The sequence below is a fragment of the Phasianus colchicus genome, chromosome 1, assembly GCF_987193195.1.
Source record: "Phasianus colchicus chromosome 1, bPhaCol1.hap1.1, whole genome shotgun sequence".
Lineage (NCBI taxonomy): Eukaryota > Metazoa > Chordata > Aves > Galliformes > Phasianidae > Phasianus > Phasianus colchicus.
In genome coordinates this window covers 52,516,857-52,533,798 of record NC_143436.1, presented here as the reverse complement: position 1 = coordinate 52,533,798, position 16,942 = coordinate 52,516,857, and the positions used below count along the sequence as shown (strand labels likewise).

General features: G+C 48.6%; 1 protein-coding gene and 1 long non-coding RNA gene across 7 annotated transcripts in view; one reads left to right on the top strand and one right to left on the bottom strand.

Annotated features, from left to right (window-relative positions):
* RBFOX2 (RNA binding fox-1 homolog 2) overlaps window positions 1-14,817 on the bottom strand; it is a 162,737-nt gene extending 147,920 nt beyond the window's left edge. For 5 of the 6 annotated variants that reach the window (XM_090143027.1, XM_031600081.2, XM_090143035.1 and 2 more), the window contains exon 1: window positions 14,378-14,605. In XM_090143027.1, coding sequence (XP_089999153.1) covers window positions 14,378-14,590 — 213 coding nt within the window. In that variant the 5' untranslated portion in view covers window positions 14,591-14,605. Of the gene's footprint in view, window positions 1-14,377 lie in introns of all 6 variants that reach the window. The other variant, XM_090142940.1, reaches the window with a different exon arrangement.
* Window positions 14,818-14,909: 92 nt separating this feature from the next.
* Window positions 14,910-16,574, top strand: LOC149919606 (uncharacterized). The gene is made up of 2 exons (XR_016467851.1): window positions 14,910-15,035; window positions 16,359-16,574. It is a non-coding gene; the product is annotated as an uncharacterized LOC149919606 (long non-coding RNA).
* Window positions 16,575-16,942: the final 368 nt, after the last annotated feature.

Here is a 16,942-nt window from a genome sequence, read left to right as displayed (position 1 = left end):
GAACCAGGGGAGGACAAGAAAAGAAGGACGCTCACAACGTTCAGGAACACAGAAGATCCCAGCATCTGCTGTCACTCACAGCCTCTGTCCACCCTCCCATCTCACCCTCAGCCAGAAGAGTGTATCCCATGCTTATGGTATGAGACACACTCAGACTGACCTATACAGCTGCTTCCAGCTCTGCCTTGCAACACTCACTTCCCTCTCCTGACTCCTAGATATCTGACTCCACACTTGAGCCAGTTTAGAGAAGTAAATGAATTTTCACTGAATCACAGAATAACCTGAATAGGAAGGATACCACAAGTATCACCCAAAATTCAAATCCTATGTGTGAGAGCATTGTCCAAGTGCTTTGAATCACAGAATTACTGAGGTTGGAAAAGATCTCTAAGATCACCTGGTCCAACCGCCAGCCCATCCCCACCATGCCCACTGACCGCGTCCCTCAGTGCCACATCCACACGGTTCTGCAACACCTCCAGGGACGGTGACTGCACCACCTCCCTGGGCAGCCTGTGCCAATGCAGCACCACTCTTTCAGAGAAGAAATTCCTCCTCATATCCAGCCTGATCACCCCCTGCCTGCACAACTGAAGGCCATTCCCTCTCATCCTATCACTGCTACCTGGGAGAAGAGGCCAATCTACACCTCACCACCACCTCTTTCAGGGTCTTGTAGAGCAGGATAAGGTCTCCCCTGAGTCACCTCTTCTACAGACTGAACAGCCTCAGTTCCTTCAGCCAATACTCTTACGACTCGTGCTCCAGGCCTGCTCCCTGTGGCATTGGCCCAAGTGTACTATGGAGGAAGCAGCACTGCTCAGTTGGCAGGCATTATGGCACCTTCATTTGGAATCTGCTGAAGCTCCTGAGGGAGACACAGATGCTGCACACTGAGGATCACATTTCAGATAAACTAGCCCAACACCTATCAGGATCGAGAAGGCACAGTCCAACGTCCTTCCCCAAACAACCAGCAAGTTTGAGAACCTTGTGCTCTTTTTAAAGATTATCCTGCAAGCCACAAGATCCACCACAGCTAAGTCAGCTTGCTTCAGAGACAAATTCCTCTTCATTTTCTATAAGATCACAACACAGGGAGAAATCAGAGCTGAAGAGACAGCGGAGGTAGAGGACTCTTCTTTCAAAGAATTTCATAGAAGTAATTTCAATGAATGGCCTGGGTTGGAAAGGACGATAATGATCATCTTGTTTTAACCCCCCTGCTATGTGCAGGGTCGCCAACCACCAGACCAGGCTGCCCAGAGCCACATCCAGCCTGGCCTTGAATGCCTCCAGGGATGGGGCATCCACAGCCTCCTTGGGCAACCTGTTCCAATGCGTCACCACCCTCTGAGTGAAAAACCTCCTCCTAATATCTAACCTAAACCTCCTCTGTCTCAGCTTTAAACCATTCCCCCTCGTCCTATCCCTATACACCCTCATAAACAGTCAGACCAGCTTAGCCCCAAGGTGAGGTTTCACACCACACATCCCATGCTGGAAGCCAGTGCACCGTGACTACCACAGAAACCAACTCTTAACAACAGGATACAGATCCACTTGAGTATTTCAATGAACTCTGGTGCTAGAGAAGGATGCTGTAGTATACGGTCGGCCACTGCAGCACAAGATGTGGTAGCATGCAGCTCCTGGCACTACCAAAGCACTCTCCAAGGACCATCCTCTTTGATGACCATCTGAACCCAGCGCTCAGAGATCTGTTTCTCCACAAACAGCCTGCTGCAGTCAATTCATTCCTCTGGCTGCATCCTCACACCACAACTTTTGTTGCTAGCATCAGCGTTATGCCATTACATGCATAAGGACTTAAGAAGGGCTCAGTTCTATGATAACGGAGGCTAGGCCAAAGAATACAGGGATATTTAACTGCTGAAAACAAAGGATTACATCTATGAACAGGAACCAAGAGATCTGCTTTGATTCCTGTAAAGCTATCTGCCTTGTATAAACTCTGCGGATACATTACTCTCTATCTAGCCAATACACGACAAAAGCAACTTGGCCCACCTAGTGACTGACCACCCTGCAAGTGGCAGAGGAAAATGAGTTGCTGGAAGTGCTTTCCATCCCCCTTCCCTGACATCCTCATTCTTACTGTGAACCTCTCCCCCAAGCAATAACACTGCTTCATTTTTTGCTGTACATTCTCCCTTTCTGAACAGCATGTGAAAATGATGCTGCATCCTTACCAAATTCATTGCTGCTCATGGCGTTAAATACAGCAACAATGAATTGACCAGTCTTGTTAATTTAATTCAGCTACATGGGAAATCTGTAAACAGAAGCAAAAGCCATGACAATACTATCAGAAGGCTCTGAACACAGTATAATTTGCTCTTGGTTCTCACTGACAACAGTGCAAGGAAGAGGAAATCTACCAGATGCTTTACATTTTTACTGTTTAAGCTCATCCAGGTAAGAGGGAAGCATCCCACAGGCATGCTGGTTTTCCCACCTTGCCAATTAATAATCTTAACATATAACGTGCTGAATTAGCGTTCAACAAGACAACTTCCAGCGAGTCCTGACCCAGGAATAATTCAACAGAAGCCAGAGGTGAAAGTCTCTGTTGAGTCACTCAGGGAAGCAGCAGCCTCCAGGAGACAAGACGTGCCACATCCCATCCGTGCTTCCCAGCACAGTCTTATTTCCATAGATCAGCTTTTAGAATGCAGCCTGTATAAAATTCACTGCATTTTCTGGTTGTGACTTCATGCAGATAGTCACCTTTGTGATAAGCACGATGCAGTAATGATTTACAAAAAAACACATCTTGCCAAGAGTGAAGCTGATCACCCAACAGCCTCACAGCCCAGGAGCATCCATACAAGACAGAACAATACTTACCTAGGAATTAAACTTGAACAGTGGCCTATTACGAAGTTCTCCATTACTTAGTGTGACCTTATTCATCATCAAAATCCTGCCCAGGAAGTCACAGCCAGAGAGAGTCTTACAATGGTAGGAATTCACCCATAGCAGGGAACAATGCCACATGTTTACTTTTGCTTAAAGGGCCCAGAGATTTAGGGATGGTCTTTAAAATCCTATTCTGGAAGCAGAAGTAAAGTTTGCTAATCCCAGAAGGAACTGGGCAGAGAGACGAACCTTTGCATCTTCACTGTAGAATACAAGAGTTCAGGAATCAAACTGGTAACCTGGAGTAAGGAACTGCTCAGTAGAATGGCCATAATAACTGTACTTCCACAGACTATTTTGATCAACCCTGATGACCAAGCGAGGCACAGATGCCAAATAAAATACCTGATACCACTGCGCCATCAAGACTGGTCAATCTGTCCACTCTTTAAGAGTATTTGAACCAAATCCTTATCAAGAATGAAACCCAAGAGAATCAACTCCAAGGGATATCTTGCAATAGGAGCCAAAGCGTATAGATTTTCTGCTTATTTGGAGAGAAACAGACCACATAGTTCATAGAAGAGCTCGCTAAGACCTTGTCGGCAACAGTGATGGAAAGGCAGAGATCTGTCATCTTGGAAAAAGTGAGTGCCTGCAGGAGCTGGAAACACGTGTTTTCATGCAGTGCCTGCTTTGGGCACAGGCTGTCACCACATCCACTCAGCAGCCAGGGGCTCAGTGGGGAAAGGACAACTGCCCCCAGCTCAGCTGCAGCATCCACACCAACAAACACCAAAAGCCAGAAGAAATGGAACTTTTTAGCACACGATGAACCAGAAGCAGAACACATTCCCTGTCCTCATGTTAAAATGTAGGCTGGCTACTCTCTTTCTTATACATAGATTTTCAGATGCTAGCATGAAAAGGAAAGAGAAACAGATTACCAAAGAAAAAGAAAAAAAAAAGCATCTGGTATAGAAAGAATGCAATACTGAAAGCTGCATTGCAAAGCAAGCCAGTCTCTCTGCCAAACTCCAAGAAAGCTGACAAACCCTGTCCCATGAAGCTACCAAGACTGGAATCTGCTTCTTCTATGGCAAGCGTCTGTAGTAATCAGGAGTTCCAAAAACGAAACAGACACCAAGCTCAAAAGACAGAAAAAAAAAAAAAGGCAAAAATTATCTTCCTGTTTTCACTGGAAAGGTCATGCCTATTTAAGGAAACCTTTCCAAGCACCATGGACATGCTCCATCGACATCCATCAACTAACAGTCCAGAGTTAACTCTAGTCACACAACAAAAAATTCCTTGTCCTAAAAGGAGTCATGGTCCAAGCTCCTCCTGGCAGGCAGTCATGAATAACTGATAGATACCACTCAAGATCAATTTGTTGATCAGCAGAGGAAGAATACTTACTTACCTCCTTAAGCCTCGAATACTGGGAGCAGAAGGGGAAAAAAAAAAAAAAAAAACAACCAAATCCACACACAGAGTCTCACAGTGCCTCCACGTACTCCACATATTGTAGTCAACACCTTCCCCACAGAAGAGACCTATCCTCAAGATAATCTCTGCATCAGTCTAAAAGTCTGACTGAAAGAAGCTCAGATAACATTCCCAAGCCCACAAACAAATGGATTTCAGGCCAGAACACGAAACACAAACAATTTAGTGATGCAAATTTGTGATTTATCAACAGTTAGAGACAAGCTATTCTTCTGAATCTGTTTGCAACATTTGGCACTGAGCATGTGATGCTGCTGCTGCACACTAAAGAAGGCAGAAGAGATCAGGTAAGATGGTGAAAGGCAGCAAGTCCTTTCTGCGAGGATTCAATCGGCAGATAGTGACACACAAAGAAAAAACAGACCTAATTACACGCATCATTTCAATTTCTTGGCATATTCCATACACGCACACAGACGCATATGTCTACACACGTCTGATAAATGGGTAGTTGGAACAGACTCAAATGCCAGTCTCAGCCTTGTTCACCACACCCAAGTCCAACACAGCAGTCCAGATCCTGGAGAAGAATAACTCTGCAGGTCAGAAGTGGGCCTTGGAAGCACGGATGGGCTGATCAAAACGCTAAAAACCATGGAGTGGTTTAGGTTGGAAGGGACCCCAAGGATCATGAAGTTCCAACCTCCCTGCCAAGGGCAGGGTTGCCAACTGCTAAATCAAGTACTAGATCAGTTTGCCCAGGGCCCCGTCCAACCTGGCCTTAAGCACCTTCAGGGACAGAGCATCCACAACCTCTCTGGGCAGCCTGTGCCAGCACCTCACCGCTCTCTCTGTGAAAACTTTTCCCTGACACCTCATCTAAAACTCGCTTCCCTTGGTTTAAAACCATCCTCCCTTGTTCTATAACTCCTTCACTTAAAAAAATCAAAATCCACAGTAGAGATTTTCTTCCTTCCCTTCTCCTCTAAAGCTCCCTCCTACCCATAGTTGATGGATAGCCACGTGGACAACACTATTAACAAGCACTGCCATCATCTCCTGCTGAATCCGTGCACTCTGGCAAATAACGGCCTTGCCTCTGCAATGGGTGCCCATCACCTCTCAGCCCAGCTCTCACAACAAGTACTCAGCATGAAGACCACCACTCTTAGGGAACTCCAACCAACCCAGGAAGTCAGAAATGTTTAGGCATACAGATAACAGAGAGAAAAAAAGTCATTAGATACATCTGGTAGTACCAAAAGGTGCCAGGTCTGCACTGGTAACACATGAGCACTCATTCCCTCCTCTCACTTCAAAGCAACAAGAGCTCCTGAAGCACGTGCTGATGCACAGAGGCACTGCCAGGTTGGTCTTAACCTCCTCTTGGGAAAAGGCAGTGTGGGGATAAGGTGCTTTTTTTCATCCACTACAGCTTTATACAACTTTCTGTGCTGTAGCCTGACGAGCCTGGCAACAAGATCAGGCACCCAGTCCAAAATCCTCATCCTATTCTTCAGGGCTCTGTGCAGATGGCAGAGCCCCAGCCACACAGCACATTTCTATACTTTGTTTTCTCCTGCATCAAACCTTGGGTCCAACAAATGAGGCGCCCTGCTGGCAGCCATCACATCAGCTGAAAGAGCTGCAGAGCAGAGGTGCTGGTCCCTGTCCTTCTTTGTGTGAACAGTAGTTTGCTCCTTGTTAAAAGACCAAAAAGTTCTGTGGTTGTTTTTTTTTTTTTCTTTTTTTTAACTTCAAAGGTAAAGTAGCTATGTTCTCTGTTGGTACACCATTTCATTTGCAAAAGAACTCCATGTTAAAAGACATAAGCAACAGATATCCATGTAACTCCATTTGGTTTCATGTAGGTATACTGACTTCTGTGCAATTTTTTCCTGACTGTTATTTACACCCAGGAAGGACTGTGTTCAGAGAAGAAAAATGGCTGTGCAATGCACTTGCCCATCACTGCAGAAACTGAGAGATAGCTGAGTTTTGAGTTAACAGCATCCCCTCTGCTTAGGAAGTTAGGTTTCAAACCTCGCTCACCTTACAAGCAGAGTTCCTTTACAATGATGACCATGTTACTTAGTTCAAGCTTTTCCACTTTTTTTATTCCCTCCAAATGAAAACGACATCACTTTGTATTTACCCAACACAGCACACTTAGTGATCAGCCTGTGGCAGCAGTGGAAACTGCAGAGAGCTGCAGATCAAATGTCTAAACATTACCACAGACCCACCAGCTACAGTAAAAACAAATAAAAGTAAGAATGAAAAAGAGTCAGTTTGCAGTTGTTAATGAGATTTTTGCAAACCGGCCATATTCTCAATACCTCAATTCCTCATTTCCTGCAACAAAAGATAATACATCTTTTCTACCTCTCAGGAAAACAGCAAAAATAAGATCATTAGTAGCTATGAAGTACCCACGCTACAGAGATGAGTACCATAGAAAAGACCATTAAAAATTAATAGTTTTGTATTCAGTGCAGGGTTTAGATTATCTGTGGTAGATACGATTTGGGGTCAGACATCAGATGAAAACAAGAAATGAAAAACTGAACAGCTCTCAATCTGAACTTGCACCCATTTTATCTGATAACAAAACTCCCTCTACATTTAACAGCACCTCAGTGAGTGTTATCCATTTGATGCCCTTAGAGATGAGGTCATCTACAAAAACACAGCACACAGCCACTCAGCTAGGACTCCATAGGGAGCAAATTCACCCAGATGCCATCAGCATCAGCTCAGCTCGGGTTCTCCTCCCAGTGCCTCACTCTATCACAGGACCCAGATAAAGCATCACCTAAATGTTGTCTTGAATCCCAGAAACCAGCACAAGTTAATCAAAAGCTGAGCTTTCAGAAGCACCCAGAGCCCAACATCTGCACACATAATCCATCCCCATTCAGCTTCACTCCAAGGCTTTTCTAACTGGCAGCAAACACAGGACAGCAGCCTCTTTCTTTCTGGAACAGGAGAAGGGCAATGGAGAAGCTCCTCATTTCTCCTTCCTATGAAGAGGATGCAAAGAGACAGAACACAAATCAATGCAGGGCAGGAACTACTCTGAAGCACCACCTCCCATACCCTGCCATCCAAGAGTGTCCCCTCCAGCCCTCTTGCCTGCAAGACTCAGACCCGAGGGAGAAGATAAGGCAGGCCCTGTGGAGGCCAACTCTCTGGACTCAAAAGAAGACTAACATTCCCACCCCACTGCCAGCACGGAAACGGCAACCACCAGCAGCAAATTACAGGCTCGGGATCACAGCTCCAGCCTTTTCTCAGCCCACGCAGTGCTAAATCAAGCCTTGTAAAGCCTTGGTGGGGTTTTATTCCTGGGTATCGTCCCCAGAGCAACAGCCACCCCAGAAACCTGCGAGGATCTCCTACAGGAGAAGAGCTCTGCGGAAAGCCCGTGCAAGGAGAGCACACGGCCCTGCAAGAAACCTGAGCTGCATCCAGATCCCAGGGTTTGGGAGCCTCTAGGGAAAATGTTTTGATATTTGCAACAGACAGAAACACCACATAAGGTTGCTTCTTTAGCCTCTCTATTAAAGGAAATTTAGCTACATATAGCCACAGGGTAAGATGTGCTGCTGCTTTTTTTTCCCTCCCCTTAAATGGTGCACGTTGTTCCCCATTTCTATGCTAAGTAATACTTGCATTATTGCCGAGGCAATTACGAGCAGATAAAACCCAAGAAAGTCATAAAGAAAAAGCAACAATTGCTTCTAGCCCACACTCTTTGAAGAAAGCATCCAATTTTCCTGCACAGCGAACTCTCCTAGACAAAGGCAGAAACAAGCAGCAGCAATGGGAAGGCGCAGCCACTATAACAACATCCCACTGTCCTGCACCAGGGATGTGAGTAAAAGAGCTCATGCCCTGTTTTCTAATTGGTACGAATCACAAATACGCTTTGCCTACTCTCCAAAGGTTGGTAGGTGGCAATGGTATAGACAACTGAACATCAATGTCTCACCAAGCGAGCTAATGGAAATCGCACGGCTGTATCCAAAGAGACACTGGATCAAGCTCAAATTCAGCTGCTGGCCCTCATTAAATAATAGGAGTTTTGTACAACAACCTTTCTAACTTCACAGCTACGTAAATACATCATATTGTTACTGAGGAGTTAGAGTCCCATTTCCCTCTTTCTAGCTGTAGCTGCTGCAGGTGGTTTCAACACACGTATGTACATGTATGTACACACAACAAGCCAGATGGGAAAGGGAGCAGAACTGTTCACAAGTGTCTTCCTAAACTCCCTCTGCACCATCCAGAAATGAGAAATCACAAGGAGCACTGCAGGTCAGCGTAGTGGCACAGCCTGCATCCAGCAAGGACGGTGCACAAGGCCCCTGCCAACACTGGGCCTGGATCTTTGCAACGTTTCCAGGACAAACTGGAGAAATTTTAGGCTGAATATTAGGAAAAGTTCCTTCTCTGAAAGAGTGGTGATGCACTGGAGCTGCCCAGGGAGGTGGTGCAGTCACCATCCCTGGAGGTGTTCCAGAACCGTGTGGATGTGGCACTGAGCACATGGTCAGTGGGCATGGTGGGGATGGGCTGACAGTTGGACCAGGTGATTTTAGTGGTCTTATCTAGACTAAATGATTCTGTGGTTCTATAAAATGGCGGTGTGCTCATGAAAGAGAAACAGAGGGGAAGCACCCTTAGGGAAATATACGCACATCTTGCAAACCAGCACTCTCTTGACTTAAGAAAAGATTGCAGGCAAAATTAAATTTACAGGAGAGCAAAGGCAGCTAAGGCCCAAAATGCAGTCAAGCAACTAATCCCTAAACATTGGGATTATCTCATGACAGCTACACTCCAGCCTCCATTCAATACCACTGTAAAATGTAGATCAACAGGATGCTTCAATGAACTGGAACTCGTTACCTCTAATTGCTTCTCTCACTTCACTTCTGGATGTTCCTCTGATCCCTCAGTCACAGCTTTTCAAAAGCACACACACAGAGAAGGTCAAGTAATATCCAAGATTGGCAAATTAAACATCAAGTTTCCAGGCAGCCAAAACACCGACTTCTCTTTCTCTTGACTGAAAACTGGAGTTTGCCCCCACGTCACAAGACAAGCCAGCAGTACAAACTAATAGGTTTTAGAACAATTTCTACCAAAAACGCCCTGAGGGCCAGAGGTTCCCACGCAGCAGCCCAAAGGCCACCAGCGATAGGCTTATTTTCACAAGCTACCAGCAAGCAGCCCTTCAGCAGGTCTCCGGGGGCCCCTAGCCCACACACAGAGCCCTGCTCAGGTCCATCGCTTCCACACACGTCGCTCACCACTGGCCTAGCTTTGGTTCTATTTCGTGTGGTATTTTTTTATTACCTGAAAGCAGAGAGGTGAGCCACAAATGCCAGAGAGCGAGTGGGAGCCCTGCTGATAGACTGCCCGGGAGGAAAAGCCAACTGAGACCGAGAGACATGCCACTCTGAGCTCAGCTCTTGCAAAAAGAGAGGCCAGGCACCCTGCAGCATACCAGCACGCTTGTGTGTCTTCATGGGAGTTCTGAAAAGAAAAATTAGCAAGCGTATGTGTACAGCTGGTACACACATGCAGAAGGAAACCATCGCCAGCAGAGCCAGACCTCTGCTCAGCTTCCAACCTCTCAACTCCAGCCATCACCTCTGAACACAAACCTCTGAAATGCAAAGAGAAACACCGGCAGTGCCTGCAGGGGTACTAAAGTATCCAGAATACTTTACTGGGGCTTTCCATTTTCCTGAACATGGCAGGAAAAGAGCCAACTTTAAAGTGCTCTCAGCACCTCTATAATCCCAACTTTCAGCCTGCGTGCCAAAGGTTTGCTTTGAACTGGAGATTTTCTAAGCCTTCCCAGACAGTGTCAGGTAACTTCGAACATTCAAATATTTAAAACAAAAATAAAACAAAACAAAACGCACCATAGGTCAAAAGCAAACAGAGAATTAACAACAAAGGAAAAGGTGATTCATTATGCCTCCGCACATCCACAATAGTCTGTCCAAACAGCATCTCAGGAACCTCATCCTGGACCCAAGGCAGGGTCAGCTTTTTAAAACTGGAATTCCATTTCTCTTCTGGGATATCTCGGACCCCTTGCATTGTTCCTTCTCTACAAAGATGGTCACACCATGAATAATAAAAGGGAGGGAAAGCTAACCTGATTACACAGGTTTTCCACTACTGACTGGAACTAGATGTTCCCCTCCATAACATTTAAATATTCCAATTTCCGCAGGGTCACACATGGTTCAGAAGCTCTTGTTCACAGGCCCCTTCTGTTTCACAGCCCCAGTCAGCCCTTCTACTCATAAAGCTCAAAGCCAACTTTGGAAATTATTAGCAGATCCATTCTCTGGATCATCCTCCTCTAAAGAACCACTGAGGGTCCACAGTTCGAACCATGAAACTGTGGAGCATGCCAGTTGTTGAGATCCCTCCCATGCACACCACTCAAGGTTAAGCACACAGCTCCATTTCAGATCATGCAGGAATTTTCACCTCAGTCAAACTGGCAACAGCCATTGCATCCTTGCCTGGAGCTCTCCTGTTACAGATCTCAGAAGCATCAGCCATCCCATGCCTGAATGGCAACATGAAGTCACTTGCTGCTACCATTAAAAGTTCACGTGGACTAGATATGCAGACCAGAAGCTGCATGAACCATCTTCCCTGATCAGCTTCATCCCAGAGACTCAAGGATACTGAACACAGAGGTCGTTCTTGAACAAGAATCAATTCTACACTCTCTGCATCTAACTTCTACTGCATTACTGTCAGACGCACTTTTAATTCACTAACCAGAGCAGACCTCAGTAAAATTAAATCAAAATTCACCTTGGGGACCAAATCAACTCATTCAACCCAATGCAAAGCTACAAGCTAGTTTAATAACAACCTCCCTCAGCACCTTAAGCCAGCTGGCACACCTCTAGCACAATGATGGGGAAGGAACACAGCATCTCAACTTGACACCCTCATCTACAGCCCCAAAGAGAAGGAAGGGACTCTTCCCCACTGGCCACTATTCCCAGTGTTCCTCGCACAATGAATGACAATATTACTGCATGGGTACTTTCCCTTCCATCTGTGCAGCAGTCAACCCCGTCTGAAAAGCACCAAATACAGCTGCATCAATAACTGCTTTGGGATGCAGTCTCACCAGTGACTTAGGTCAGCGTGATGTTTTCTCCCTCTGTTAGGGACTACTTCTATGCAGAGCAGCAGGCTGATCGAAATGATTCAGCTCTCCCAAGCCTGCAAGCAGTGAGCGATCCCATTCCTAGCTAGTATCTAAACAGTTAAAAAAGCAGCAGTACCTCTGGGGCCCTTCTTTTCCAAAGCTTACAAACACACCCAAATACTTTCAGGAGACATTCCTGGCCAGCGGTTTTTGCCACTCACAGACTAAATGGAGCTGGAAAGCAGCAGGTTATACACGACCATTCCTCCCATGCCACGATTAACTGAAATCAGTCCCAGGAGCAGATAGCAGCCATGATCCGATTTGTCCCAATCCCAACTCAAGCAGCTTTGCACCACCCTCCTAACAAGATCAGCGCTGGCCAAACACCGTTTATCCGGCCTGATCGGAGATGGATTAGATAATGAAACCCTAACAGCATAAGCTGTCTGAGCACGCAGCAAAAAGCAAGAAGCCTCATAAACATAAGGGTTACTAGCAGCTCTCAGGCACTCTTTGCCTCAAGTTCTCAGCAACCAGTTGCTATCTTATCTTCCCACAGACTGGGCTTGATATTTCACGTTTCCAGACGCACACACAAAAAAGCCACTATTAGTTTTACAGTTGCATTACTAATCGCTATAGCTAAATGATTTCTCCCAGCACCAGAAGCTATGTTCACATCCTGCGCCATCAGTTGTGCACGGAAGGAACCGTGGCAAGCACGGCACCCCGGGATCCCTCCCAATCAGCCTCGAAACACGAGGTCACAGAGTTTGCACAGCAGCAGCCTGTGGCTCGGGAGCAGGAAGTAGAAAATTGACAGGATCTGCAGGAAAAACAAGGTACAACAGTCACTGGTGTTATTTCCAGCCTCCAGAAAGCCTCCAGTACATAAGAAAAAAAAAAAAAAAAAAATCAAAGAATAGGCTCTTTATTCCACTTGTAAGCATTACATACAGTTAAGCACAGAGAATTTGCTAAAAAGAACCCGTTATTTTAAAGCAAAGTACTTCAAAAGACCACACTATCTGAACAAAAATGCTGATGAAAGCCACCTTATGTTACGCTTTAACTTTTTGGGACAAAGATATAGAATTTCAAAACATTAAAGAATACGTTCTCCTAGAGCAGAACATATCTGTAAGGCTGCCTTCAGCTTCAATATTTGGTGCCTCCAATCATAGCACGATACTCCAAACAGATAAACCACTCTCTTTAATCCTGAAAAATGTCACATGAAACCACGCGCACATGTGTGTATATATATATGTATTAATATTACATCTGTGTGTTTATATTATACACATATACACACTATATATATACAGACACACACACGCATATGTGCGTATATTCAATCTTTATACTGAAAAGACTGAAAAATCCTTTTCAATTCATACACATTTCAAGTTTAAACGTGTGCTAAGGATACCAACTAACTACAGTATGGAGGCCATACTACAAAAAACAGTTATTTTGTCCATAAACACATCTGATCTTAAAAACTGAACTCACAGACTGCATCTCTTAGTTTAATTTCCCCAATGTTGGGCAGTGTTGGACACTGACACCCAGCTCCATTCATCCCTGCTGCTGCTAACACAGCTGCGTGTGCCCACTGCAGAAGCCCCACCATTGCGATCTTACTGCCTCAAAGTAGTCAGTGAGCAGACAGCAAAATGCTTTCCTTCATCTGAATGTGGAGCACAGATTTAATGGATACAGACAATGTACATGTAAAAAATTGAATTTTAGAGCTGTTAAACCAGTTCAAGTCCCTTGGTGGGAAACTGTCAGTAGGTTGACTGGTCCGCATCGATGCCACACAGCTTGGCATCAGCTGCAGCACAACTGGTGCACCTTCCACAGCAGCTCAGGACCCAGTGGCACTCAGTACCCTCATGTCATGCCTGAGCCCTGTGTGCAGGCAAAGCTGCATCTTCACAGAATCACAAAGGTTGGAGAAGACCTCTAAGATCACCTGGTCCAACCGCCAGCCCATCCCCACCATGCCCACTGACCATGTCCTCAGTGCCACATCCACACGGTTCTGGAACACCTCCAGGGATGGTGACTGCACCACCTCCCTGGGCAGCCTGTGCCACTGCAGCACCGCTCTTTCTAAGAAGAAATTTTTCCTCGTATCCAACCTGAACCTCTCCTGGTGCACCTTGAGGCCATCAGCTCTCATCCCATCACTGTTACCTGGGAGCAGATGCTGACCCCCACCTCATCACAAACCTCCTTTCAGGTCACTGTAGGAAGCAATGACGTCTCCCCCGAGCCCCTCAGATTCTCACACCGCACAGCCCCGGTTCCCCACAGCTCGCCGTGCTCCCTCAGAGGCGCGAGGCTGCGGCTGTGCCACCCAGCAGGGAGCAGAGGCCTCCAGGAGGGCCCGCGAGGACCAGCCAGGGCACGGGAAGGGAAAGTCACGGGACAACGAGAAGAGCGAGGAGCCGAGGATGCGCTGCAGTGGCTGAAACTCTCACCGGCACGAGAGAGCGAGCGAGGAGAAGTTGGGATGGATACCGCGCTGCTCCCAAAGCGCTCCCACCATAGATTCGCTAGGAGGAACGGAAGCCAAAAAAAAAAAAAAAAAAAAAAGGAAAAAAAAAAAAAAAAAGCCCACCCCGGTTGCCATAATAAAGGGATCCACGCGCAGACAGACAAAGGGAAGCACCCACGCCTCGGCCCCAGCGAGGGGCTGAGCCCGCACCTGGGCACGGCGCTGCGGGCCGCCCCACCGCCCGGCGGCACCCCGCCGCCCTCCGCCCGCCGCGCGGCCCCGGGAGGCGCCGTGCGTGTGCGGGCCGGGCCCCGCGGCCTCGCTACCTGCATGCCGCCGCCCTCCGCCTCCGCCTCCGTCCGCAGCCGCTTGCTGTGGCCGCCCTCGGCGCCGTCCCCGCCGGGCATGGGTTGCTCCAGCTCCGGCTCCCGCTTCACGCCGCGGGCGGCCCCGCCGCTGCCGCCGCCGCCGCCGCCGCCGCCGGTCAGGAGCTGCGGCTGTGGCTGCTGCTGCTGCGGGGGCTGGCCGCCCTCCGCCATCCGCGCCGCCGGAGCCCCGGCCGCCCCCCGCCGCGGTCGCCCCGCTCTGTCACCGCGCCGCCCGGCCCCGCCGGAGGAGAAGGAGGAGAAGCAGCGGGCGGAGGAGCCGCGTGCGGGCGCAGCGGGCTCCGACCCACCGGAGCGCCTCGGTCACGGGCTCGACGGCGGCCGGGGCGGGGCCGAAGCCCCTCGGCAATCTCCGGAGGTGCCGAAGCCGCGCGACCCCCGCTCGGCAACCTTCGGCAACGGCGGAGGGCGGGGCGAGGGGAGAGGAGGGGCGGGGGGGGGCGGGGCGGGGCCGCGGCGGGGCACGGGGCGCCCGGCGCCGGGTGGAAAATGGCCGCCCGGCTCCGGCCTCGGTGTGCTCGCCGCCTTCCGCCGGGCTGCGGCGCCTCCGCTGCGGGAGGAAGGCGGGGGTCTGAGGCTGCTCCCTGGGGGGTGTGAGGTTGGTGGCTTCGTCCCAGAGGGCCGCGCTGAGGGGAGCCCTGGCGGTGGGATGCGCTGACTGGGCGAGCGGCGATCCGCTGCGGGACCCTCGCAGCGAGTTTCTGCTGTGTGACTTCTCGTAACAGAAGCCTGAGGCCGTACATCGGCCCTTGTTTGTAACCGCTGTGTCGGAGGAAAACAGTCACAGAATCATGAAGGTTGGAGAAGATCTCTAAGATCACCTGGTCCAACCGCCAGCCCATCCCCACCGTGCCCACTGACCACGTCCTCAGTGCCACATGCACACGGTTCTGGAACACCTCCAGGGACGGTGACTGCACCACCTCCCTGGGCAGCCTGTGCCACTGCAGCACCGCTCTTTCTGAGAAGAAATTTTCCCAGTATCCAACTCAAACCTCCCTTGGTGCAACTTGAGGCCATTCCTTCTCATCCTATCACTGTTACCTGGGAGCAGAGGCCAACCCCCACCTCAGCACAGCCTCCTTTCAGGTCGTCATAAAGGGCAGTGAGGTCTCCCCTGAGCTCCTCTTCTCCAGGCTGAACAACCCCAGTTCCCTCAGCTGCTCCCTCAGAGACTTGTGCTCCAAGTCTGATGCTCCCAGCTCTGCTGCCCTTCTCTGGACACACTCCTGGGCCTCCGTGTCTTTCTAGTACTGAAGGGCTCAGAACTGAACACAGCACTCGAGGTGCAGCCTCACCAGAGCTGAGTACAGAGGGACGGTCACCTCCCTGCTCCTGCTGGCTGCACTATTGCTGATACAAGCCAGGATGCCATTGGCCTTCTTGGTCACCTGGACGCAATGCTGGCTCATGTTCAGCTGGCTGTCAACCAACACCTCAGATCTTTTTCCTCTGCACAATTTTCCAGCTGCTCTGCCCCAGGCCTGTAGCACTGCATGGGGTTGTTGCGATCGTAGAGCAGCACCCGAAAGTTGGTCTTCTTGAAGCTCATACAATTGGCCTCAGCCCATTGATCCAGCCTGTCCAGATGAAAAGGAGTCAACCAGAAATGGCAGCGGTCACAATGTGCCAGCACACACACAAGGAAGCCATGCTCTACTTCTCCAGGGTGTTCTGGAGCCTGGGCACTCACTAGGTGGTCTTGGTGGGTCCCTACAGGTCTGCTGACATTCAGAAAACCGTACAGCTTTTGGCTGCAAGTGGCAGTTACAATGCTTGGCTCCAGTCTTCCCATACACCACATTTTTCTTCATCCAAAAATAGTCTTCAAGGCCACGTTAAAAGCTATTTTAAGTGGTATGTTTTTGCTATGAGGTGCCAGTTTGTCTCCTCCAGTGACAGGGAAATCTCTTTTTTTCAGAATGATTACAAATCCCCACGGAGTGGCAGGCACCCAGAGGACAATTACACGCAGCTTCAGTCTGCTCGCCCACCAAGGGTAAACACATGTCTCATTCATCTCAACTGGGTTTGATAAAGTGAGCCAGGCTGTCAAACAACACTGAAGGCACGCGTTCAGTCTGCCCTTAGCTCGAAAAGAAGCAGAAAGTCTTGTGGCTGGGATGCTGCTCCTTCAGAGAAAAGCATCTCCATCCTTATCTTCATCCTAATTTTAGTGGGGCAGCTGTGAATGGAGATCACGGGTTAAGATATTGCCTGTGAGATGTTGCAGGATGCTTCAAGTGGTTTCTTACAGGATCCAGCCTGGATTCAAGTTAAGAGTAAACAGTTTGGAGACAAATGTGTGTGTGCACTTGGTAGCCCTCCTCTCTGAGAGTTATACATCTGTAATATGTCTGATATTCTCCCTGAGAAATACTGCAAGACGGAGTTGCTCTGTGGTACCCTGCTCCACTTCTACCTATCTTCCCCTACTCCCATCCCTATCAGCTCTGCCCGGTGGGTGATGTTGGGGGCAGGTCCCTTGGCAAGGCATTTTTGGCA